The sequence below is a fragment of the Phyllostomus discolor genome, chromosome 3 (genome assembly GCF_004126475.2).
Source record: "Phyllostomus discolor isolate MPI-MPIP mPhyDis1 chromosome 3, mPhyDis1.pri.v3, whole genome shotgun sequence".
Taxonomy (NCBI): domain Eukaryota; kingdom Metazoa; phylum Chordata; class Mammalia; order Chiroptera; family Phyllostomidae; genus Phyllostomus; species Phyllostomus discolor.
In genome coordinates this window covers 211,156,786-211,182,742 of record NC_040905.2, presented here as the reverse complement: position 1 = coordinate 211,182,742, position 25,957 = coordinate 211,156,786, and the positions used below count along the sequence as shown (strand labels likewise).

Here is a 25,957-nt window from a genome sequence, read left to right as displayed (position 1 = left end):
TGAGGGAGACCCCGAACATCCTCGGGACAGCACACACGTGCAGTGACAGCGCAGTCCGTAACACGCCTACGGCTGCATCACAGAAGGGGACGCTCGTTCTGCAAGTGCCGACGGGGCGAGGCGGGGCCGGGCCCGTCCTGCTCCGCACACGGAAGGCACTGGGGTGAGCATCGGGCAGACAAACGCATGAAGCAGTAAATGAATATAACGAGTTTTGGTTCTCAATAAATTTGTAACTGAAAAAGCCAAAGTCTTCGACTTTTCCACCTTCAGTCAATATTTCTTTACTCCTGTTCGTTGCACCTGGTCCCTTATCCGGTGTCCACCGAAGTGAATATGGAAACTTCCAGAAGAATGACCGAATGCTGAATGCTTAAATGCCATTTTGAGTCACAGCAAAGCAGGGAACACAGGGAGCCGTGATCGAGGACCGACACCCGGCCAGCCCTGACGCTCAGCCTCAGCCCCAACCCGAGACCTCACGTGCCCGAGAGCGCGGTGAGGGCGGCAGGGTTTCTGGGACAGCTCGGTCTCCCTGCCGGCCGGCCGGCCTCTGTGCCTGCTGACCACACGACCGGTGTTCGTGAGAGACAGTGTTTGTGACACAGGAGCCGGAAAGCAGACCCAGCATGCGTCCCAGGATGTGCGAGCTCCGGGGGACGGCCGCAGGGGCAGCAGGAGAGGCGCCCCGCAGACGCAGACACTGGACGGGCGACGGAACACGCACGGGTGGGAGGTGCCGGAGACGGGGGCCCGGCCCTGCTCCCGCCCGCGGACCCCGGGCGCCCACACTCGTCGCCGAGCCTCAGCCGCTCTGTGAGGGAGACGTGTCCAACACCCGCCGGCCCACTGCACGTGGCTGCTGCAGGGCTGCGGCAGGAAGTGGCTGCAGCTCTGAACACCCGTGTGAACATCAGGTGTCAGAACGGGGACCCAGGATGACTGCATGCAGGACGTCACGCGGCCCGTGAAGACGGCGGGAGGCCCTGACCAGCCTGCTGGGCGTCAGGACTGGCGTGAACCGCGGGGAAGGGACCACAGGTCTCTATTACACTTATGGCTCATTTAAAACAAAATGAGGACAGAACAGGATTAAGTTTTACCACATGCCTGTTAACAAAGCAAAGAGCCAGGGGCTTACCTGCTTAGCTTGGTTGTTAGTGGCCAGCGGGGTCAGCATGGGGTGAGGGGTTTTGGCTGCAGAGTAGGACCCCGAAGTTCTGAAAAGCATAAAGCACACACTCAAGAGAAAATCACAGTGGATCCTGGAGCCAACCTTTAGTCCAATAAATATCAATTTGGGGCAGAATACAGATGTCTGGACTGTAACCAGAGTCACTTGACAGTTTTCAGATTGAAGAATACATTCTTTAGCCCTGGCTGGTGTGGCTCAGTGGACTGAGTGCTGGCCTGAGAACCACAGGGTCGCCGGTTCACTTCCCAGCCAGGGCACATACCAGGGTTGTGGGGCTGGGTCCCCAGTGGGGGGTGTGTGGGAGTCAACCACACACTGATGTTTCTCTCCCTCCCTTCCCCTCTCTCAAAAAAAATAAGTAAATAAAATCTTAAAAAAAACCCCACATACTTTAAATGAAATTTGGGTCTTTAACATAAAAGTCAAAGCAGTAGCCTTAACCCTTATTTTCTTCCTGCAACCCTAAAGGAAAGCACTAAGTAGTCTGAAGGACCTTTTCTTACCCACAGAAGGAGCCCTCTCCACCCGGCCCCACCCCCACCCCCAGCTCCGGACCACGTGGGGAAATTCTGATTCTGTTTCCGAGCCGGAGAACACGCTCACGGGGTCTACGGGACGCACAGGACCTGCCGCTGCACGTGGCTCTGAGGAGTTACTCAGAGAGCTCAGCCTCTCACAGAACCATCCCCGAGAGCCTGGTGCGCACCAGGCCGCACACGAGCGGTTCGAATGCACTGCTGGCCCCGTGTCCCACCCGCACCCCTGCTGTAAAGTGGAAAGTGCAGCCACTGTCTGCAGAGGGAGCTCTCACCGTCTTTCGTCAGCCCTGAACACGCCACGCAGAGAGCTACCATCTCCGTGAGTATTCAAGTGCTAACGTGCGGGAAGGACCACCAGGTCGACGCGACCCCCGGAGAAAGCTCCACTGAGGCTCCTGGGAGCAACTCCTGCGGTCAAGGCTGACCCGCCCCCGCCCCCGAGCTGCTCCGCCTGGTGCGGTGGTAGCAGCTGTCGGGCCTCGTCTGACTTTGCAGAACCCTTCCTGCAGTCAGGGGGGCTCCCATCTCCCCACGGGAAATCAGCGCGGGAGAGGAAGGCACAAACGAGCCCGTGTGGTGCAGAAAACAGTGAATGACGATGACCTTCCACGCACCCCCAGACTCTGCTGGAGCACACAGAACCTCCCCAGACGGACGGCACCAGGAGGGGGAGGGAAGGGAAACAGGGTTACTGTCAGTGAAACAAAACCCCGTAGTTTTTCTCCTGAAGACTGAAGTACAAACGGTCGTCTGACGAGGGGCTGGATCCAGACTGCACAATCCACCTTACACTCGACACCTGAGACAAACAACCTGGTCAAAAAACGGGAAGGATCCACGTGGACGTTTCTCCAAAATCGACATGAGGGACTGACCGGCACACAAAGAGACGCCCAAGGTCACAGCCATCAGGGGAACGCACACCGAAGCCACAACGACGGCCCTCAACACGAACTAGGGCGTCTCCGGTTAAAACGACGGGCAGTGACACGTGCTGGTGAGGACGCGGAGAGACCGGGGCCCCGCCCGCTGCTCCTGCTGCTGTTACTGGGGGTGGGCGTGCAGAAAGGGGCAGCCCCTCCCTGCCCCTCTGACCGTGCTGTAAAACATGGTCCGCTCCATTTAGTTCAGAAAGCCACATGGAAGGGCCGCGCCGTCCGGCAGTCCCGCTCCTGGACATTATGCGAAGTAATCCAAAGCCGGGACTCAAGCGGACACTCGTGCACCAACCCGTGTCCCCTGTGGGCCTCGTCGTTCCCAGCAGCCGAGGGGAGAATGCCCACGTGTCCACCGACAGGTGAACGGGGACACGTGCACAACGGAGCACCACTCGGTCACAGAAGGAACAGAGTTCGGACACTCGGTGCGATACGGGTGAGTCTTGAAAACAAAACTGAAATAAGCCAGACACCAAAGGACAAACACTGTACGTGAGGCTCCACTTCTACGAGGCACTTCCAACAGGCAAATCACCAGACAGAAGGCAGAGCGGAGGTCACCGGGGTGGAGGGGAGGGGGAGCGAGCAGTTACTATTGAAGGGGTACTCAGCTCCTGGCGGCGATGATGACAAAGCTCTGGAAGCGAACAGTGGTGAGGGTCACACCGCACTGTACACGGACTTCATGTCACTGAACTGCACACTCACAACGGTAAGTCCTGCTGTGTCCACTTCACCACGGTACACAAGGAGAAGCCCCCAGCCGCTCTCCGTGCCCACACTCCCCACGCCAGCCCCTCCGACCTGTTCTCACCCCAAGGACCAGTGGATTCTTGCCGAAACCACACATCACGCACAACTATTGGCACTTGTCAAAGCGCTTTAAAGTTTTATGCTAAAAAAGATTAATTTTACTGTTTGTAAATTACATCTCCATTTTCAAACACAGCTACAGCTAAAAAACAAAATGAACAAAACCCCAAATCAGATCTGTCAACTGCTCAAACACATCCGATGGTCAGCCGGGTCCTGAGCCGGGCTCGCTCGAGGGGACAGGATGGGGCCCCCACCCCACCCTGGCCTCAGGTCGAGGGCTCTCTTCTCTGCCCAGCCACCAGGGGCCACCTGGCTCCTTCGTGAACCTGCCTGCCACATGCCCGCCACAGGCCCCTGTGCGTGGAGCTTTTCCCTGTTGGATATCCGTGAGGCCTGCTCTCTGGCCTTGGTCTTTGTCCAAACGCATGTTGAGCGCCAGAGGCCACCGAGAGGCGGAATGTTACGGCAACAGAGAAACCAGCCGAACGTGGGACGAAGGCTGGCTGGCCGGCACTGCGGAGACACCCGAGCCGGTCAGCCACACGAGAGGCGCCTTCCTCGCTCGACCGCCCTGTTGAGGCTGCAGCCCGCGCCCCTCCTCGGCCCCTGGGCCCCTTCCCTACTTCCCTTTTCTCTGCCGCACCTGCCACCCCCGGGTGCAAGTGCACAGTGTGCACTGTGCTGGCTCCTCCCACTCGCCACTCGTCTCTCTGGACGCGGCCGGGCTGGCTGTGGGGTTTGTTACCGGCCTGCCCTCGGCACCAGACAGACGGTGCGCGGCACACAGGACAGGCTCCTTAAGTCTTTGTGAGAACAAGAGTGAACGCACAACAAAACCCCTGAAAGGAATGATGGGTCTGGTGTGCTTTAATAAAAATGAAGAATCAAACCAAAAACCTCCCCTCATTGGCCCCACTGCAGCCTTCTCTCCACTTCGCCCCACAGGTCCCGCCATCGCCTGGCCGCCCCAGCTCCGAGCCCCTTGTGCCCTCAGGCAGAACCCCTTTCTCGGCACTCCTGGCCGCTGTTCCACTCCCAGCTAAAACATCGCTTTCTCACCAGCTGCTCTATCAGCCCCAGGCCCCAGCGCAAGGAGTCCTGTCTTGGCCCCTAGCACCCCCGCCCCCCTTCGCTGAGCTTGAGCTCACCACACTGTGGTCAAGTGACCCGTGTGGCTGGTAGCTCGGGGTCTGTCTCCCTGCTTACACATACGTGCCAGGGAAGCAGGACTGGTATGACTGACTCACTGCTGTGTCCCTGACCGTGGGGCAGCATCATGCTCACGGCAGAGGCCCCGGAAGATTCAGCCGAACCCAGTCCCTGAGGTGTGCTGCGGCACCCCGCTCCCGCACAGCAGGGCGGGCGGTCAGCCAGCGAGGGTTACGCTGACCGACCGCCAGCACGGGTGAAGCCGGGAATGGGAGGAAGACCGACGGCAGGAACACGTCAGCTCATCTTACAGCAAATCTTCTGTACGATACTGCTCAGGAAAAGTGAAAGGCAAAATAAAGCACTCCAAGGGCAGTTAGGAAACCACCGTTGAACAGAACCTGAAGCTGAGTAACTCTGTACTGAACCTATTCCCCTCCGAAGCCGTCCTTGGGGGGAGGCGGCACACACCGACGCCCGCCGACCGGCCATGCTGCGAGCTCCCCTTATCGCCAGCTGGCCAGTGGTCAGTAACAAGGAACCACCTCCGTGCGCCATGCTGGGCACCAAGTCAACAACTGTCCAGAGCCCAATCCCATAGGGAAAGGAAGGGGAAGGTTCTCCCAGATTCCTTTTTAACTTCCGTGGCACTTTCCTGCGGTGGGAAACAAGGGGAAGCCCAGAGCGGCTGCTCTGACAACGCCCGCATCAAAGACCAGACAAGACGAGCCACTCGGGGACACGGGCCCCGAGAAGAGGTGTGGTGGCGTCGCCGAGGGACACCGCTCGTGCACGGTGAGTGGCGATAGTATCTCAGAGACGCGGGGCCCCACTTCCTGCACCGCTGGGCTGGGTCTTCCTCTCACGTCATTAACACTCTGCCCCCCCGCCCCGGTGGCCTGTCTGTGCCTGCCCTGCACTACGAGTCTGGCTCCAGTTCCCAAAGGCTACTGCCTGGATCTTTCCCCTTGAAGTTCACCACCGCCACAAATGCCACCTTGGCCTAAACAGCACAGCAGAGCGTCAAGGTCACCTCAAGACACGGACGTGGGCAGGCTTGCTGTCATCTGTCGGTGCAGCCCTGAGACAGCTGAGAGCTCCCCGGAGCACACAGCGCTGATAAAGGGGCCGAGGTGGGACAGAGGCCAGGGCACTGGAGAAGCGGGGCCGCTCACAGAGCCAGACCTGATGAGGGGGCAGACCCGGGCGGAGGGCGCGTGCGGGCTCGAAGTGGGAGAAGCACGGTCTGGGTGCTCCTGCAGCCGTGGCACTGACCACGGGCACAGACACTACTGTCCGGAGGACGCCGGTCACCACACCGCCACGCCCCTCCTACGGGAAACGCCCCATGACGCTTCCCTGGGTCCCAGGCCAGGCTGGGCCGGACGGACGCAGGAGGGCACAGCCACAGCACGCAGAGCCGCAGGCAGGCGTCTTCCTCGCACTGTGCTGCCAGAGCTGGGCGGGCCTGCAGGGGGCGGCGGGGCCTGGAGTTCCAGAGAGAAGCAGCTCCGGCAGCGACAGCCCAGCCCTCCAACTCAGCGGTACAGAGGACAGGCTGGAAGTCTCCGAACAGAGCTTCTGCCTTTTAAAAAAGACTGTGCTCGTTTTTTGTTTCTCATACACAAGGCAAAAGAAACTGGAAAGAACAGCGATGCCCGGAGAGAGCAAGTGCAGCGGAGACTGTCAATCTCAAGACCTCTGCCGAGTCTTCAGGATCAGCAGTGTGCGTCAGAACAGACGCATCAACTCCGGAACCTCAAAGGCATTAAAGAAAATCAAGCCCTGCGCCTGACTCCACGACCCTACTGTGTGCCCCACGCAGACATGCACACGGCAAACAGCACCCTGGGCCACATGGACTCCGAAGGTTTACGGGGAACTGCCAGGGGCAAGGTGAAGAGGTCGGTCTCCTGAAAGCCCGACCGTGCACCCGGGATGAGCCACCCACCCCTCTCGTGGCCTGAGGCTCGGCAGGGAGAACAGCCGCCCCGTGCCAGCGGCAGCGCTGCCCCCTGCAGGCAGCCCCTCACGGTTACAGAATAACTGACCATCAGACACGCACGGCAAAGGCGGGACATACCCCATCGCTGCAGAGGCGGGTGAAGGGTTATTCTTCAGTTCCTGCACGTTTACCACTTGGGGGACCGTCTTCAAAGTCGATTCAGTCAGCGTACTCACAGCTATTAAGAGAGAGAGCAGACAGGCACGTTCATTGCAGCATGGGACCAGAAGTCTGGCCACACGTGGCGGCCGGGACACAGACCCACGCAGGATGCAGTCTCCCTGGAGAAAGGAAACCCACCCCGGGCCGCCCCGAGGCACCGTGGTCAGAACACCTGGCCGCCTCCATTCACAAAGATCATGACACAAGGCTTCGCCCAACTTGGTCCCACGTCCTAGTTCAGGGAAAAGGAATCCCCTGGCCAGGTTCCCCAGGGCAGAGCCGAGATCACCAGCCACGCTGCCGGCTCACCTTGGAGAAGGGCAGCAAGAGCCAGAGGAGGAACGGCATTCCGACTAAGAATCTCTCCACCCACCCACCCACCCATTCTTCAACTGTTCTTTCGCACGGGCTTTGCACTGCCAGACTGCTGGGTGCTGGACACACAAAAACTGTCTGACGTACAGTGTCCTCCCCACAGGAGCTCACGGCCCAGACCAACACGATGCACACAACATGGCAGTGGGGCCTGGACAGGAACAGGAGGGAGGCCGAGAGGCTGCACTGAGGGGGGGTGACCGGGATCCTTCTGACACACGCCCACCCGTGTCAGGCTGCTCAGCCTCCACATCTCCTTTCATGCGCCTCACGACCTAACGCTGTATTCCAAAACTTGGTATTTTGTGATTAACCATTAAGAAGGCTGAGCGAAGCCCTCGGATCTCCTCCGACTACGTATTTGACAGGTCGGAAAGCTGCAGCCTGGGGAGAGGGTGGGTGGGCGGCGGCCCGCTCTCCTCCCCTCCTTCAGAGAGGCGGCCGGGACTCCTGGCCTACCGCTGCACATTCTCTGTCCTCCTCATTCGAGGGTGCCTGCACCTCAGGAATTTCTGCTTCCAGCGTGATGAATGAGATCGCACCACCTCCTGCTCAGAGCGGAACGACCATAAATCCTGGCAGGTTTTCAGGGTACAAATAATCAACTCCATCAGCGTGACTTCGAGCCTGCCCGGCACAACGCCACCACTCTGCCTGGCCCGAGTAATACCTGAAGGGAGCATCAGAGCGTTCTACTCTCTCAGAAGGCTCAAAGGTACCTTGCAGTTACCTTGTTTGTGCGCTTTCATGTCTATTTTATTTGTTTTTTAGAACACTTTATTTAAAAGACTTTATTTATTTTTGGAAAGAGGGAAGGGAGGGAGAAACACCATGTATAAGAGATACGCTGACCGGTTGCCTCTTGCACGCCCCCAACCGGGGACCTGGCCTGCAACCCGGCCATGTGCCCTGACCAGGAATCAAACCAGCGACCTCTGGGTTCCCAGGACAGTGCTCAGTCCACTGAGCCGCACCGGCCGGGGCTCATATCTGTTTTAGGTGCCTTGATAAAGGTTTTAATATTTGAAGTTTTCTTAGAAATCTTTTATCACTGTATAATAGTAATTCTTATTTTGTCTAAAGCCACGTCTTTTTAGTCTTAAAAAAAAAAAACCTGTCTACATTGACATGTATTCTAAGCAGTGATAAAAATAAAAAATAATTTCATTCAGCTACAACAAAAACATCTGATTTACAGCAGTTTCTCAACCTTGGCACTACTGACATTTTGGGGCTGGGTAATCCTTTGTTATAGGGGAGTCCTGTGCATTCTAAGATTTTTTTTTGCAGCAAAGATAAGAGAGTCTGTGTTAGGTGATACACGTGTGTCACAAGGTATTTCGAAGTGTGTTGTTCGTGATCCCTAGGACAGATGAAATGTGCAAGGTGATCGAGTCTTTTAAAGGAAATTTACATAATGCTCCCCCCTCCCTTTTCTTCCGCTACCACCGGTGTTACAAAAAGAGCCACCTGTAACTGAGTGGCTCCAATGGAAGGAAGTGCTGCTCAACGGAAACTTGACGTTATCTATTTCATTCCTTTGCCGGGAGGGTCAAGAGGAAAGGTGCCACATGCGTCGCACTTGCTCACTTGTCTCCCCTCTGACCGCAGGGGGTCCCCACACCTGCGTGCGCACACACAGATCCACGGGCTCTGAGGACGGCCCTCTCTGCCCTGGGGTGCAGCAACGGGACGCACAGGGCCCCTTCGGAAACTAACCTGCTTGGGAGGGTTCTTGCCAGACAGAACTACAGTTCCGTCAGACAAAGTAAGTAGTGAACAAATTGAGAGAGAGAGAACAGGGCACTGGGTACCTTTTTTAAATGAAAGACCCTGGCGGGTGTAGCTCAGTGGATTGAGCGCAGGCCTGTGAACCAAAGGGTCGCTGGCTTGATTCCTGGTCAGGGCACATGCCCGGGTTACCGGCCAGGTCCCCAGTAGGGGGCATGTGAGAGGCAACCACACTTGATGTTTCCCTCCCTCTCTTTCTCCTACCCTTCCCCTCTCTAAAAATAAATAAAGATCTTTTAAAAAAATTAAAAGACTCAAAGTCACAAAACTCAAGTAGCCTTACGTCAGCTCTAAACTAGCCCTGAAGTTCACATGACTGTGTGTCGTCTTTTTCTTCATTGTGATGTCCTTTCACGTTTTCTTTGAAAACCGCTGCCGTGAGATAAAATGTAAATTGCCGCCAACTACAGTAGTAATGATGCTTTTTAAATGCTTTAATAAGTGACCATCAAATGCAAAAAATAGCTACAAAAGTAAATTAAAAACAATGTTTTTGCAGCACTGCTGCCTTCTACCACCAACACCGCCGACCGCTGGGGTGGGGCGGGCGGAACCGCTGGCCTGCACTCACGGCGGCGGCGGCGACTGAGGCCCTGGGACCCACGGCCTGGAGGCGCTGCTGCAGACAGCCTGGAGGGCCACAGACCAGCGACAAAACGCAGGTGCTTCCGTCTGTAAAGGCCGCACCTGCCACCCTACGAGGCAGCTGTGTGGCAGCGGAAAGACCCGGGGTCGGAGTCTGGGTTCCGCTCTTATTGGCCGGGTGACCTTCATGTCTCCAAACCACACCTCACTCTAAAGCAAGTGGGCCCTCTAATCCCCACCTCCCAGGGCGGTGGAGACACCATGCTACGACCTGAAGGCTACTAGCTGATCAGATAGCAAAGATTTGGGCATAAAGCAGACATTATTCAAATGTAGGGATTAACAAGGTCATCTAAACACCAGATTTCCTCCTTATCTCAATGTGGCAGACCTGGCACCTCCCGTTAACAGGAAACAGTTTCAGGTCTGCTTTCTGCTTCCTTGAAACCCTTTCCCCAGGAAGGACAGAGGGTGTCACAGCAGTTTTCTTTTCTGAACGTGAGCAGAGGGCCAGGTGCTCGTGCGCACCTGCTGCCCTGCCTGTGACACGCACAGCTCGCACCGGCCTCTGCACAGGGGGAGGGGGCTCCAGCTCTCACCTGGCGCCTGACTGGCCATCTGCCGTCTCAGTGCGGCCGCGGCGGCTGCCTGGGGGGCTGGGATGGTGTGGGAGGGGCCCGGCGCCCCGTGCTTCACGGTTTTGGTTGCGAGCATCGTGCTGTCAGCCCCTTGGGGGAGAACTCTGCCCGCAGACGGAGACGCTGAAGGAAACGGAGAGATCAGGTGAGAGAGCGGGTCAGAGGAGAGGAAAACACGTTAAAATGGTTAATTCTCCGCACTAGGTTTCAGGGAAATTATCCTTAAGCACGAACACAGAAAAGTACCAGCGACAACAGCCCTGGTTGGTGTGGCTCAGTGGACTGAGTGCCAGCCTGCGAGTCAAGAGGTTGCCGGTTCGATTCCCTCCCAGTTGGGGGCCTGCGAGAGGCAACCAATTGATGTCTCTCTCACAATCAACCAATTGATGTTTCTCTCCCTCTTAAAAAAAGAAAAAAGAAAAAAGAAAAAGTACCAGCAACAGGCCGGCACCCATGTGTTTCAAAGACCCACGTGCCATCTGCCCGCCCGCCTACTTCGGCAGGGCGACCACAGCACCCTACGTCAGCGAGTTCCCAGCTGTGCCGCCTCCTGCACACGCGAGCTAATTACCACCACTCTGCAGCACACCAAAAAATGTGTTTTCTGACCAACAAAATGGGTATAACTTTGACTCATTCACATGGATGGCTGCCACTGTGCTGGCTGTTGTCACTGGTCTTATCTGACGATCTGCGGGACGAGAGGGCCGTGCCCCCAACCGAACAGCAGGCACCGCACTTCCTAGAAATTCCTACGGCACGCTGGCTGGAACCACTGCCTTACAGGATCGCTCCCGTCGACACCAACCAAGACTCGACCGTGACGCCAACACAGGCCCACTTGGTCAATTCCCTTCCCCCTCCCCCCTAAACCCCCCATCCCTCGGTCGCCCACTCATCGCCTGTTCCCTACCAAAACCCGCCTTGTGCAGAGCCCCTGCATCCCGAACGGCTGGGGTGCCAGACAACACAGGACACGTCGCCTCGGCAAGCCAGCGCCAACCACACGCGAGTGCCGGGGGGCACTGCGGCGGGCTGAAATAGGCTCAGATGTGCTGGGTGCAAGAGAGGGCGCTGCCTCACACCGAGGCAGACAGCTGCCCCCTTGACTCCTGAGGAGGTCTGTGTAAAACACAGGAGCTGGACTCAGCGTGAAGCTGTGACAGCGTGCGCCTTCCGGCTCCTTCACGACGTCCTGCCGACCGCCTCCCAGGGGAACGCCCCGCTGTGGGACCCGTCCTCCGACCTCCGGACTATCCGCAGGAGCAGCCGGCACCAACAGCGTGGTGGTGGTGAGACAGTACGGAGCCCAGGTACAGTTCCTCCCTGGGCTCAGCCTGCCGGGGAACACGGAGCTTCCCGGCTCACGTCTCCTCACCTGCAGTCCCCGTCATACCAGGCGAACCGTGGCTCAGGTGGGCTTTGGCGAAAGGAGCTGCCGCCTGTGCCAGGAGACCGGGCTGAATGGAGGGCGTGCGGACCACAGGGGCGTGCCGCGGGACCTGGGCCACCGCGTCGTCGTCTTTACAGGGCGTGCGTGCGTCCTCGCTCTCCAGGGACTGGGAGACGGACGACGTGGAGCTGGCCTCGTCCAAGTCCTCGTAGTACCTCTGGGACAGGAAGGCGGACCGCGACAGGCTGGCTGCGGGGCCAAGAGGAAACCCGGGTCAGCCACGAAGCAGCCCCACGGAGCTCACCTTCACCGTCGGTAGGAAACAGCCAAGGGGCAACCCTGGCCTGGGCCACAGACGTTAAAACAGAGCGGCTATACAGGCCGTTACAGGGAGGGAGGGCAGGTCCCCAACCTGCCGGTCGCAACTGCTCAAGGAGGGCCCGTGCCAGAATGCTCTGGAGTCACGGGCCTCTGCCGCTCGCTTCCCAGCAGCCCAGCGGGAGAACAGCGGTGCGCGTGTGGGAGGGAGGACGGAAGCGGCTGTGGCGAGCGGTCCGGGAGATGCGGGTGCAGGCGGAAGGGCGCTCGCCGCAGTACGCCAGAGGCTGGGGGTTGAACATGTTTGGAATAATACAAATTCTAGATGTCCAAAGGAAAAAACAGAGACAGAGGTGAACTGCCGTATGTCACACAGTGCTCCTTCAGGGAGCAGGGAGACGGGGGGGGGGGGCCCCGAGAGGGGGCGCAGGGAGTTGGCAGCGGCCGAGTTCTGCCGCTGACCTAGGAAGGCCACACGGACGACGGACAGACGGACTCTGTCTCTCGTGTGCTGCGTGTGTCACGGCTCCAGCTCTGACAGCTCAGGACCGCTCACAGTCACAGTCACCCTGCACGTCCCCACGTGGAGGTGCCTCCTCAACGGCGGTGTCCTCCCTTAGCACAAACCTCCCCGTGGCCAGAGGCCGCCTTTCTCTCACCTACCTACCAGTCTGCAGCAAACTGAGCAATCGTATTTGCTGAGCCCGCTCCATCCTGTCCGCCGGAAACTCTGCCCCGTGACCCTCCAGCCCGCTCCTCCTCGGCCCCCGGCCGCCCCCATCCTACCTGCTGCGTCTGTGGATTTGGTCACTCGGGTCCCTCCCACGGACAGTGTCGCACGGGAGCTGTCTCTCTGCGGCGGGCGCACCCCCTCAGCACTGCACCCTCAGCCCCACCCGCAGTGCGGCCTGTGTCCGGGTCTCCTCCCGGCGAGGACACGCCCACACCCCACTCTGCCTCTGTTTCCCGGGCGGGGGGTGTCCGGCTCGCTTTTGCCCTTGGCCGCCGTGAAGGACTCGGCCGTGACCACGGGCGCACGGGCCGCTGTCTGAGCCCCTGCTCTTGAGCCTGGGCTGCAGCCCCAGGGGCAGCTCTGCTCTCCCCAGCAGCCCCCGGCCGCTGCCCACACTGCCGCGCCGTCTCTCGCTCCTACGGTTGGCGTGCAAGGGCCCCGACCTGCCCGCGGCCTAGCCAACGCCTGTCCTTTCTGTTCTACAGTAAAGCCTGCAAGTTTCTAATTAAAAAAAAAATAAGAATACGAAGTTACAGATTAATAGTCTCAACCTCATTTTCAAAAATTAAATTTATGTAAGCAAAGTTCAAGAGTAAACCAAGATGACACAACTGATGACGTAACTGGGATGACAGATAAGCGCAGTTTTGGTTCTTCTTTAAATTCTTCCACGTTTTCCAACTATCTACCAAGAGAAGGAACTCTCAAGATAGTGGAAAAAGTTATTAAAAACTTCACTTGTCTGTGACTATTACTTAGTTAATTTTATATGATTACAGAAGAGTAAATAAGCTGTGGTACAGTAAGATTAAGTTAAGTTTCTTCTGCTATTTTAATTATCAAAAGTAATTTGTCGGTATAAAAAAACCAATTTCAACCCAAAACAAAGTTAAAAAAAGAAAGGACTGGATGTGGGCACTAAAGCACAGCCACGGTGTGCTGGAAGTTGCACATAACATGCAGTATAAAAAAAACTGACGTGGTCATCTAATTTATTTACCCACAAAAACAAGTTTTCCATTACTTATATGGCTATCGTTTTCCTCATCAGTGGATTTTTCTACTGTCTACCTTCTTTAAAAGGAGAAGCCTTTTCCCAAATACCCTCTCACTCCACACCCCACAAGGACTCAGAAAGCAAAGCCTCCAAAGCAGCGGCCATGCTCCGCGGTGCCAGCTCAGCAACCCTGGAGCCTCGGAGTCGCTGCCACACAGCCGGGGGCCGCGGAGCACCTGCTGTGACAACACAACAACGACTACGAGGCAAGCTGCGTGGCTGAGACGTGCCAGCAGCCGCCTGCTCCGGCACGCAGAGAGACAACAGCTTCCGGGGACGTCTCTCTCCCGTTAAGAGCCGGGCAGAAAGCACAGACAGACGGCACACACACAGCACGCCCACGCCACGTGCCGTGCGGTTTCCGCCGAGACACTGGGGACCGGCGCCCCGTACCTGGAGCGGTGGATCTCACGGGTGGGGTCTTCCTCTTGGCCAGGAAGTTTCTCAGCTGTGCCTGTTTCACAGGGGACAGTTTAGCTGCAAGACATTCACGGGCCCGTAAATGCTTAAAATCCGGTCGGCAGAGGAAAGGAGCCAGAGAGTTGAAGGGCCGGGGAGGACGCACCCACCTGGAACCTTCGGCAAGGGTCTGGCGTGGGATTCGATGGTGGTCTTCAGTAAGGCGTTGCGCAGGCTCTCCAGGTCACTGTCAAAACTGAAACCGGCCAGTGTCACCGACAGACTTGACAACACCCAATGCCGCCCAGGAAACCTGAGGGCCGGTAGGCATGGGTCCTGAACACAAACGCAGGAGAGGGGAGCGTCCCCCCTACAGAAACGGGCGGGCCGACCCCTTGATGTCATCGCCCCCAAGACACGGCCACCTCGGCGCTAATCCCACCCACACGGCAGGCACACCGCCAGTGCTTCGGCAGGACTGGGGGTTAAGGTGTACACGTCCGGGCTGCAGGGGAAGCACAAAACTCCTCGGGAACCTCAAGGGGGAGCTGTCTCCCGGCGAGGCTCTGCGAGTTTCCGCACTCAAGCAAGACGACAAATCTAAGCTTTGAGGCGAGTCAGCCCAATCCTACCAGTTACTTCTCAATAAAATGACACTGTTACGAGAGTGCCTGCTGTCATCTATTGAACACCTGTTTCCGTCACACACACTAGGGCTTTCTAGACTTAACTCTTCAATAATCCCATGAGATGTGTATTGTTATCCCTATTTTTTAAAAAGATTTTTTGAATTTATTTTTAGAAAGAGGGGAAGGGAGGGAGAAAGAGGAGAAGGGAGGGAGAAAGAGAGGGAGAGAAACATCGATGTGCATGAGACATCAACCAGTTGCCTCTCGCACGCCCCCAACTGGGGACCTGGCCCACAACCCAGGCATGTGCCCTGACTGGGAATTGAACCTGTGACCTTTCAGTTTTCAGGCTGGCACTCAATCCACTGACCCACACCAGCTGAGGCTGTTACCCCTATTTTTTAAGCAAAGGAATGGGGGTGGCTCGCTGGACTGAGCACCGGGAGGAAGACCGCAGGGCCCTGTCCCTGGTGAGGGCACACTCCGGCCGTGCGGGTCAGGTCCTCAAACCGATGGATATTTCTCTCCCTCCTTTCTCCTCTTTCTAAAAACATTAAAATCTTAAAAACAAAACAAAACAAAAAACCACAAACAAATAAACAAACAAAAAACCCCAACAACAACAACGCAAAGGAACAAAGCGTCAGAGAGGGCGAGGAACCTGATGGTGTCAGGCAGCAGAGTCCCTTGGCACCCACACGTGAACCACCTCGGGACGACCCCCCTTACTCCCAAGCGCGCACTCGCTGGGCCACAGCCGCTGGGCGCGCACCTGTGCGTGCTGCTCTGGGAGGAGACGTCCGAGGGGAGGCTCCACTGGGGCGTGTGGTTGTACAGCCGCAGCTGCTGGAGGCTGTCCACCAGGTGGTTCAGCCTCTTCTTCTGCTGGTTGATGATCTCCCGGTTGTTGGCCAGGGTGTTGAACAGCGTCTCTCGCTCCGGCACAAGCAGGCGCCTGCTGGCAGCAATGAGGAAAAGAACTCACCGTGAGCGGTTTGAGAGAAGAACCCTCCTCCCACAGGGGGCGGAGGGGAGTGAGAAGAATGGAACAGAGCCACTAGAGGACAAAAAGCATCCAGGAACCACTAGAGTATGCCAAGGGGATGACAGCCTGATGGGAAGGCAAGGCGATGAGGGGGGGCCAGGCCCACAGGCATCATCAGGCAAAACCCCAGAGAGGAGGCTTCGGGGAGGAAGAGGGCCGGAGACCGGTCGGCAACAGAGGACAACGCACTCCGCTGTACACTTAGGGCGCGTGTATTTTCCTGTGTGTAAATAACGGCCAATAAAAGTAGCAGCCCAGGGTTCAGTGACAGTCGAGGGGAGTCACGGCGCTGCCGAGAGACAGAGGGACCGCACACCACCTGGCAGCGGGGCGTGGCCCACCCGAAGGACTAAAACAAGATGGGGCGGCTCCCTTTCTTCTGGGGGACAGGCAGTTCAGGACACACTCAAGAGGGCACACAGTAGCACTGAGAAAAAAACCTCAGACACAGAAACTCGAGAAAATTGTACAAACTTAGGAATCTGAACTCTGCAGAAGGGAACTAGAAAAGCGTATTACACAGTAAACGCACGGAACTGTCACAAAGGAAAAGAAAGCCAGGCTTCTGTTTTCATTATGCCTTTTTTAAAAAGTCCAACCTTTAAGTCAGCAAAGAGGTCTGACAGGCAAGCAGGGCAAAATGGACCCACTGCCGGGTCAAGCCCCCTCTCACATGCGGCCGAACACGAGTTCAGAACTAGGTGGGTGAACTGGGAAATCTCTAACGGGGCCCACGTGTCCACAGGGACAGGTGCCCCAGGCACAGGCAGAAGAACCCTCCCCAGCCCGTGTCCGAGGGGTCAGCGCTCACTCCTCACCCCCACCCCGGTTCCAAGCTGGGATTCCTCGGCTCGGGCCCAGAGCCTCTCCCCATGTGGTGCGGCGTGACGTGCTACGTTTTGCTCCCTGAACACTGTGCACACTCTGGCGCCCCCCTGAGGTCGCACTCAGGTCGCCCCACTTGACAGTTCTGTGATCCCACAGCTTGACAAACAAGCAGGCAGACCACTCCCCGGCCTGTGTCCCTACACAGCTAACCGCGTCCCCAAGTGCAGGGGTTTCAGAAACCGGCGCTGTGCGGGCTGATCTGCTCTCTGCTTCCCTCGTGGGCACCTGCACGCTCCCGCAGCGTGCTGCCTCCGATTCCTCCTGCAGAAGCGCCTCTGGCACCAGCCCTCTCGGCCCTCTAGTGAGCACGCTGATCAGCAATGTCCCCTCAAGAAGCGAACTCGGAATACACAAAAAGGCAGAAAGGAAAACTCCTCTCCACGCCACCTTGCAGCTATTCCCGTGAGTATCTTGCCGGGGTTACCCCGGCCTCTTTCCTGTGCACAGACCTGTGCTTTGGGCTCGCCCCCTAGTTACGCCTTCCTGTCCCGCAGGCGGTGTCTAGTCACCGTGGTGCCGTTACGCATCAGGTAGCACATCCCACATCAATAAGATTCTGTCTTTGAGGACTCGCTAGTCCGTGGCCATGTCGGGACGGAGACCAAGAAGCGGCCGGACCCCCCGAGCCCGTCCTCGAGCTTCTGGACAAGGGGTTCCACCCCAGTTCCGCGGCCACAAGCTGTGTGGTGAGTTCCTTCACGTAAATAGCGTGAGCACGGCTCTTACTGCTGTAGGACCAACACCTAGACACAGAAAGCCTAGGTCAACGGGAAGGACACCTGGGGGCTTTTCATCAGCGCGAGCGCCTAAACTGTCGTGGGAGAGGCCGCGGCGCCGCCTCCCGCCTCCCACAGGTGACCGCTCGCTCACTTCTGTTTCCTCTTTTGCTCCAGGTGCTGGTCCCACTCCAGGTCCAGGACGTCGTTCACGTCCTGCACAGCAAACTTCACGTACTGGTGAAGGCGCCGGATCTCCTGCACGGAAAACACGGGAGTGACTCAGTTTTCCAGGGGCTTGTGGGGAGCGGCACCAAAACAATTCTGAACTGTTTTTACACTGAGAACCACGATAATGAACAAAGCAAACACGCTGTGCTCTAACAGAACCACAGACCGCTGGAATCCACGTGAGCACCGGACCGCGCCCTTCTGCGGGTGTGGCGGGGAGGCGGGTGGAGGGACAGATACAGAGCCAGCAGGGCCCAGGCCTCAGGGGACCGGCGCCCTGGCCCGGTTCTCCCGTTCCGGCTCCTCTAGAGCATCCCAGCGCGGGCTAGGGGTTTTCCACTGCGCCCGGTGCTCTGACGGGGTGCCCGCTGAGCTCTGCTCTCCCACTGGTGACACTGAGTGTGAGACAGACAAAAGCACCCTGCACAGCAGTGCTGAAAACGGTTCTGATCCCAGCCACTGAGAACACAGAACACAGAAGTCATCTCAGCAATTGAGAAAACTCATTTCTTCTCCAAAACAAATAGTATCAGCACTAGACGTTGAGTTTTTCATTATTAAAATTCTTACCTGTGAACTTATTTTAAGCCTGCAACAATTTCAAGTTTGGTCCAGTGTTAACCTCCATGGCAATACAATCTGACTCTCACAACTGCTGACAAAGGTGAAGCAGCCCGCTGGACACGCACACAAACGAAGACAAGGCGCACACATGGGGCATACTCCCTGTGCCTGCACGAGGACCTCGCTGTGTGTGAGTGTGTTTTCACAGCCACTCGGGGGTAAGGGCGCAGGCCCGACTGAAGCAGGGAGAACGTCCTTTAGAGAGAGCCCGGCCCACGGGCACCAAGCACGGATCTCAGCTCACACCTGACTACGGGAGGCCCTTTCTCGGGACACCCGGACGGGACCAGACTTCTGCGCAGCAGCTGGTGCTGTTTCTCCTAGACGCTCTCCCCACTGCGTCTACGGGGAAAAACTATACCGTTCTCTTCAGGCCTGTCGCCGCCACCTCTCTTCCGTGGCGCAGCTGCCCCCTCGCCCGCCGCCCCACGGCAGCAGGCTGCACGCTGCACTCGCGTGTCACCTGTCCCTCTGCCACACGTGCAACTGCAGGGCCTGCACGTGGCAGCGACGGGGTTAAGAGCGCTGGCTCCGAGCCAGACCGTCCAGGCTCAAGGGTCCAGCATCTATTAGTGGTGAGACTTAAGTACTTCCAGCATCTTCCTTTTGCACGAGACATGCATTCAACAAACGCCAGCTACTATGGTCTACTTAGCACTGTGGAAGAAGAGAATGATTTCCTTTTGAATCATTCAATCATTTTGGGGAGTGTCACCCCAAAGCAGCATGCTTTCCCCCGAGTCTGGACACAGAGCGAGAGGAGAAAAGGCAGTCAGAAGAAAGTGTAACTCAATGCAAGGCGAGGCTGTAATCTGATGAGCGGGAGGCCCGTGGTTGGCCTGCCTGGCCGAGCAAGTTCACATCCACAGCAGGAGGGAGCACCAGGACCGCCACCAGGGCTGGGGGACCCCGCAGCGGTTCCTCGGCCTTCCTTCCTATGGCCTTCAGTTTCCCTGCCCATCGGGCAGTCAGGCATGGGCCGAGGAGGTGGGGGACGCTCCGGGCAGGAGGGGACTCTGCACACTCACAGACCCTCGAGCCCTGGGTGCGGATGCACAGCACGGCCCCCTGGGCCCCGTCCCCACGGGGAGTCCAGGCGAGTGCGAGCGAGTGGGAGATGGCCGCCACCAGAGCTTGTGGTGCGAAGTTGGAGTGAGTGGGAAGACGGAAACAAACGCAGGTTTCACGAAGACAGAAAACGAGACTAACGGACTGTGAGAGAGACAAGCAGCATTGCTGCGTGGGCACCCAGCAGGCGGCCTGGGCCGGTGGGGTTGGAACGGGGGTGTCACGGGGTCAGAAACGCTCGGCGGACAGGGCAGCTCTTTTGAAGACTGAAACAAGGAGGGAAAAACGCCGAGGAGCGCTCCTGCTGCTAACCGGGTAGCTGCTGCTTTGATAATTACTCTTCACGACCTGATTCCTAAGTGAGTCTTTTCCAGCAGTGTACTTTGTACCCAGCCTAAGGGTTAACGAAGAATTCTATTTCTGCTCAATCCAAAAAGCACCCCCTTTTCTCTGTGGCGGCTACGGAAGTCTGCGGGAAGGAGGCGAGCCACCCGCAGGAGACAAACGGGGCGTGAGGCGGCCGCCCGAACCGGCGCCTGGGGCGGGCGGGCGGGCCCTACCTGGAGCTGCGCTTCGCTCTTGGGGTCCAGGGGCCTCTTGTAGAGCAGGCGCAGGTACCCGGCGTCGTGGTTTCTCTCGTTCTGCTCCCGGGCCTCTTCGGCCCCGGCGAAGCCCTCCAGCAGGGTCGTCTTCAGGGCGCTGATGTCCCCGTGCAGAGACTGGAGAAGGGCGAATTCACACAAAGGTGGTCACCGCTCAGAAACTAACCTTTCTGCCCCACGTCAGGAAAGGCGGTGCCTTGTGAACAGTTACCCCAAACACAGCGAACCGTCGTGCAAAAGTAAGAGCTTCACTGCGTGAAGGGGAAGATGCTAATGTTCGTTCTCACCTTTTTCCTGTTATTCTTCAAATGTTTTTCAATTTTTTAGTCTAGCCACATTCATTTTAAAAACACTATTCTTCTTCCTCATTAGAAAACACTCCCAGTGACCGGAAGCTCGGAGAGTGAGAGCAGTACTGACAGCAGCCGAGACCCTACGAACTGAGGACGATCACTGCCTACGCCCGGAGAACCTTCCTCTGTCGAGCATGGCCTGTAACACCAGAGCCCAGTGGTCTGACGGCATGGACGGGGACCCTGGGGCCAGCCCAGTGGTCTGATGGCGTGGACGGGGACCCTGGGGCCAGCCCAGCGGTCTGACGGGGTGGACGGGGACCCTGGAGCCAGCACTCAATTTAGTTACAAAATTTGTTATAAAACCTAACAAATGTTCAAATACGCCAAGACTAATGATGTTCAATGTTTACGGAGTACCTCGTGTGTGTCAGCGGGGTGGAAACTATTATCATTCATCTTCCGTGAGAAAACTAATAAAATGGAGTAGCTAGACGGACCTGCCCAAAGTCACCTGACTTATTAAGTGCTGAAGGCAGGGGTGAACCTCGGCACCCGTGTGAACCACCCACGCCGTCAGGAACAACCCTGGCGGTCCCTGGGGGAAAAGCGCGTGCCCAGAGACCAGGAGCGCCCTGCCGGCAGCGCACCCCCACCCCGGCAGCCCGCCAAGCAGACACGGACCTCCGTGGTCTCCTTGATCTCCAAAAGGAAGGTGTGCAAGTCATCCGCCTCTGTCCGCAGCATCTTCATCTCCTCCGAGCTGCCCACCTGGAAACAGGCTTTCGAAGTTCGGGCCTTCAGGTCCTCCAGCTCCTTCTGAAAGTGCGCGATCTGCAGGAGGCACACACGAGGGGACCTCTCAGTCTGAGTGGCACAGCGGTGGTGTGTCACTGCTACTGAGCTCGCTGACAGCACAGACTCTTGGACACGCCAAGGTTCAAGGCCGGAATAAGAGCCATGCAGGAGCCCCAGCCGGGTGGCCCGGCTGGTTGGAGCATCGTCCCGTACACCCCAACGGTCACGGGCTCGACTTCCGTTCAGGGCGCACGCCTAAGTGGGGGGTTCGATCCCCAGCTGGGGCGCGCGTGAATCGACTGATGTTTCTTTCACACTGACGTTATTCTCTCTTTCCCTCTCCCCCTTCCTCTCTTTCTAAAGTCAATAAACACGTCCTCAGGTGAGGATAAAAAAACGAAAAACAAAAACAAAAACAATCTTGCAGGAGTCTACACACTCGGAGCCAGTCAAGTCCCCCCGTCAGGGCTACGTCTCGAAAACATACGCAGGAGCACATTTACCTCCTCACCAATCCCAACCATCACAGGATCGGACTCTTTCCACTGGTGTCCCTGCTTCTCCGTAGCAGGAGGCGGAAGTGATTTCGCCTGAAACAGAAGGCGAGAGGGTTAAAAACGCACCCAGCACCCCAAGTGCTGCCTCCTTGCAGCAGTGGGCTCAGTGCCTGTCACAGCGAGCGGTGCTGTCATAACACAGTCACTGGTCGGTCACTCCTTCTTTTGAGCCCAAATGTACTGGGCACCACTTGGTACAGGGCACGCTTAGCCAGTGAGGGGAGAGGTGAACGGGAGACACGCGGTCCCCACGCTCGTGGAACTAACTTCCTACTGGGGAAAGGCGAGTGAGAAAAAGTGAACGCCTCAGGTACATCCCAGCTGGGGGGTAGGTGACACAAAAACAGTACACAGGCACACAGGGCACACACACGGAGAGAAAAAAACGGGGCCAGGTGAGACGAGAGGGCCCAGGAAGCCCTCACTGAGCGCTGCCTCTGCACTGACCTCCGGGATGAGGAGCAAGCGACGGGGAACGGCCTCCTGGGCAGGGAGGAGAGCAAGCGCCAAGGCGCGGAGGCGGGAGAGGCCCCGGCGTGTCCGAGGCAGAGAGATGAATGTGCGCGTGGAGGGCGTGGAGGGGCTGGATCACGCGTGCTGCACCCAGGAGACTGGATTTTGTTCTGAGTGTGCTGGAAAGCTACCAGTGAAGTTTTAGGGGCGCTTAAACGACCCTTTATGATTTTAAAAGTTCCCCTGTGCCAGAGGGAGAGACAACAATGGCCTGAAATACGATGTCACCGGGGATCGGAGATGTGGATTAGGACACAGACTGGGACAAAGTTACCTTCAGGTCAAAGCATAAAAAACAGACTGAGGTGACAGAATGTAGATGTAAATATGAAAAGTAAAGTAATAAAACTCTCAGACATAGGAGGGAAACATTTTATAACGTATATGATTATCTAACCGCTATGTTGCACACCTGAAACTAACACAAAATAATACCGAATGCAAACTGTACTTGAAAAATAAGGCTTTAGAAGAACACAGGAGAACGTCTTTTTGACCGTGGAACAGGAAGTGGTTCCTGAAACAGAACACGAAAAGCACTTATCGACATGCCAAAGGGGGGAGGCCCAGCTGTGGGTGAAGACACACGAACAACACGTCCCCCCAGCTGTACATTTCAAAAAATAAAACCTTATTAAGTAAAAAAAAGCACTAATCATAAAAGAAAAACTGAAACACTGAACTACATTAACATTAAAGACTTGGAGGCATCAAAAGAAACCACACAGAGAAAAAGGGCGGTTCACAGACGGGGAGACCACTCACCCTGTGCGTGTGTGCGTGCGTGTGCGTGCGTGTGCGCGTGCGTGCCTCCCACGAGGAACCGCCTCTCACACAGCAGTAAGGGAGAGGCAGGAGGCCTAACGGGAAAACGGGGACCCTGGGACAGACACCCACAAACGATGCTGACGCGGCCAACAATCAAGCACATGCGAGAAGCTCCGCTCACTGGCCATCGGGGAATACTTACCTGACCCACAAAAAGCACCGACAGTGAGAGACGAGGAGCACCAGGACTGGTGAGGAGGGGAACAGCTGAACCCCGGGAATTTATACTAAAGAGGAATTAACGCCTACCCAGGGGCCCAGCAATTCCACTCTCAGGGGTCCGCTCAACAGAAGCACGCACACACTTGCTCACCGAAAACATCAGCTGGCAACACTACTCGCGGCACCCTGAACCTGGAGACTACTCAAGCGCCCATCGGGGTGGAGGGCACACGGGTAGTGTCGTCACCCAGTATGATATGGGCGCACCTCACGCACACGGTGCTGAGCAAAGCGGCCAGTCAGTTAGAAGCACACACACGGCGAGGCTCCGTGTACAGAGAGCACACGGGCTGCACGCAGCTGTGCGGTGAGAAACCACGACAGCGGAGTCCTGCCTGGCGAGACCAGGAGGACGCACACGACGGGAATGCTTGGGAATTCCTGGTCCTGCTCCGCTTCCTCATCTTGGTGCTGGCTACCGAGGTGCGTCTCGCTGACGACACATCACTGAGGTGTATGTGCCTTCTCCCTACGTGCACTGTACGTCGGTAAAGGTTAAATAAAATAAGCTGAGACGGTAGGGAAAGAGGGCACTGGATGGATTTCTCGATGACTCTGAGCATCGGGGAAACCAGTCAGATGCCACGGCATCTGCACGTGTCAGGAAAATCCAACACGCTGACAGCACAGCGCCCACGGGCCCGGGGGCCACAGGGACAACAACGCAGGGACTCGGGAGAGGAGAGAAACGGCTTTCACGGGCCCACGTTACAAACACTCAGAACTCATGTATTTCCTGTCACGTCGTCCTAAGCACTGTTTCAACAGTGTAAACTCTGAAACACAAAATCCCGTATTATGAACATGCCCACCCGGGGCAGTAAACCAGCGAGCACAGGACCGGGGGCCGAGTCTGCACGCACCTGGGGGCAGCCTGACTTCGCCACCGGCGGGGCTATCCTGGGCGACTTCTGCCCCGCGGAGGGCGCCGGGCCTGGACCTCCGTGAGCCGCGCGCCCTGCCGGGGTGAGACACCAGTTAGGACAGACAGCAGGTACTTCCGCCGCTCCCCCCCACCCCCCGTCACAAGGGGCCTGTCCTCCAATTTAAAAGAGCCTCTCACTGCCAGCCCGTCAGGGACTTCACTGGCCTGGGTGCCGTCCACAGCCGTGCTGGCCTCTGTTCCAACACAACCGAAGTGCGCGCTGCATCTGCGGATGGGAAAGCCCTCCACGCAGCAGACAACACCAGAGTGTCTCTGGGGACGGGGAGGGGGCCTTGCGGACAGGACAGGGCGGGAGGCCTCTCCTTCAGCCCATCCTTGGTCCCCAGAGGCTCCCGAGGCCCCCTGGGGGCTGGGGACAGCTTGAAAACCATCAAATGAGGACGACGATCCCCATCACCTTGTGAGAACTCACAGGGTCTTTGGACCCCCCTGGAAGCCTCACCCTCTCGTGCACTGGAATGACCTGGAGGGCTTTTTTGAAAAAACTAAATACCCGCCCTGACCAGGTGGCTCAGTGGGTTGGAACACTGTCCCGCGCACCAGAAGGTCCAGCCCCCGGGCAGGGCGTGCACAGGAGACCACCACCACTGGGTTTGTCACTCACATGGAAATTACTCTCTCTAGAACAAACCGACTTTAAAAAGTCCTGGGGTGAGAATGTAGAAACAACACAAGGGAGTCCGAGAACTCAGGACTGAGCCCTAAAGCAGTCTGCTTGAAACCACACCTGACGCCGAGGGAGCGGCTGGGGGCTTCGAGGCCATGGTGCCGAGCGGTGTTGCCGCCAGGGGCGTGGGGTGGCTGAGAGGTCCAGGGGCAGCTGGCTTGGAGGCGGGGAACAGCAGCGTCGGGGGCGTGCCCGGGGTGCTGTTGGCGGGGGCGGGGGTGGCCGCGGCGGTAAACCTGCAACAACAGAGCGGAGGCGTCAGGAGGGCCGGCTGCAGGTTCCCGCACGCTGGTCACGAGCACGGTCATCACAGGGCAACTCACTGTCCGCCCTTTCCGGCCTTCGAGAAATGTACACATTTAGCTATTTCTTATGAACGGTGAAAACTGCAGGACAACACTGATCTGGCCCTGGCTGGTGTGGCTCAGGGGGTTGAGCACCCACCTGCAAGCCAAAGGGTCACTGGTTTGATTCCTAGTTGGGGCGCACGCCTGGGGTGTGGGCCAGGCCCCCAGTAGGGGGCGCACAAGGGGCAACCACACGCTGATGTTTCTCTCCCTCCCTTCCCCTCTCTCTAAAAATAAGTAAGTAAAATCTTTAGAAAAAAGAAAACATTGATCGGATCTTCTGCTTCTTTAGAAACGAATTATTCAATGAAAATATTAAGTAAATACTTAATATAAAAGTGAAACTAAGTTTATTATGATACAAAATGCTTATTGTCTAGTCTATCAAGATGAGTAAAACAAAGGGTGGGACTCAATTATACACCCTCTTTTTGCCCACAAAATTACTCAGAGCTCGTTTCCGGGCGGCCCCTTCCTCTGAGGGGCGCAGGAGGAAGAGGAAACAGGTCGCCCTCTTTGGGATGTTTACAGTCCAGGGGGAATGTCAGGTAAGTTTCACCTGAAGAGCAAACATCTGTAAAGAACGTGAATGTCCAGCATTAGGTGACTGGGAAATGAACTGTAATGCAGCCACAAAACGGAACACCCGGCAACTATTAGAATGAAGTGGCTGCGTTGACAATCAGCGTCAACAGTGACAACGGTGACAGCGGGGACACACAGCTAGCACCGCCTCCACAGTGATGACAGAGGCCGGAGGAGGGGTGGCAGCAGTGCTCACACGTGAGGGCCATGCTGGGAAGGGCCACTCGGGGCGGGGGCCCCTCCCCTCGAGAAGCTCGCACCCTGGCGCGGAGGCCACACAAGCAGGAACGGTCAGGAGTGAGGGG

General features: G+C 57.2%; 1 protein-coding gene across 1 annotated transcript in view; it reads right to left on the bottom strand.

The window, feature by feature from the left end:
- NUP214 (nucleoporin 214) overlaps positions 1–25,957 on the bottom strand; it is a 77,495-nt gene that overhangs the window by 28,661 nt on the left and 22,877 nt on the right. Inside the window, exons 13-25 of the mRNA XM_028516280.2 lie at positions 24,781–24,956; positions 23,971–24,065; positions 21,491–21,577; positions 20,874–21,023; positions 19,855–20,013; positions 17,526–17,629; positions 15,495–15,677; positions 14,264–14,349; positions 14,088–14,171; positions 11,572–11,835; positions 10,155–10,316; positions 6,721–6,820; positions 1,142–1,220 (exon numbers count right to left, since the gene is read on the bottom strand). Of these exons, the coding sequence (XP_028372081.1) occupies positions 1,142–1,220; positions 6,721–6,820; positions 10,155–10,316; positions 11,572–11,835; positions 14,088–14,171; positions 14,264–14,349; positions 15,495–15,677; positions 17,526–17,629; positions 19,855–20,013; positions 20,874–21,023; positions 21,491–21,577; positions 23,971–24,065; positions 24,781–24,956 (1,729 nt within the window). The remainder of the gene's footprint in view (positions 1–1,141; positions 1,221–6,720; positions 6,821–10,154; positions 10,317–11,571; positions 11,836–14,087; positions 14,172–14,263; positions 14,350–15,494; positions 15,678–17,525; positions 17,630–19,854; positions 20,014–20,873; positions 21,024–21,490; positions 21,578–23,970; positions 24,066–24,780; positions 24,957–25,957) is intronic.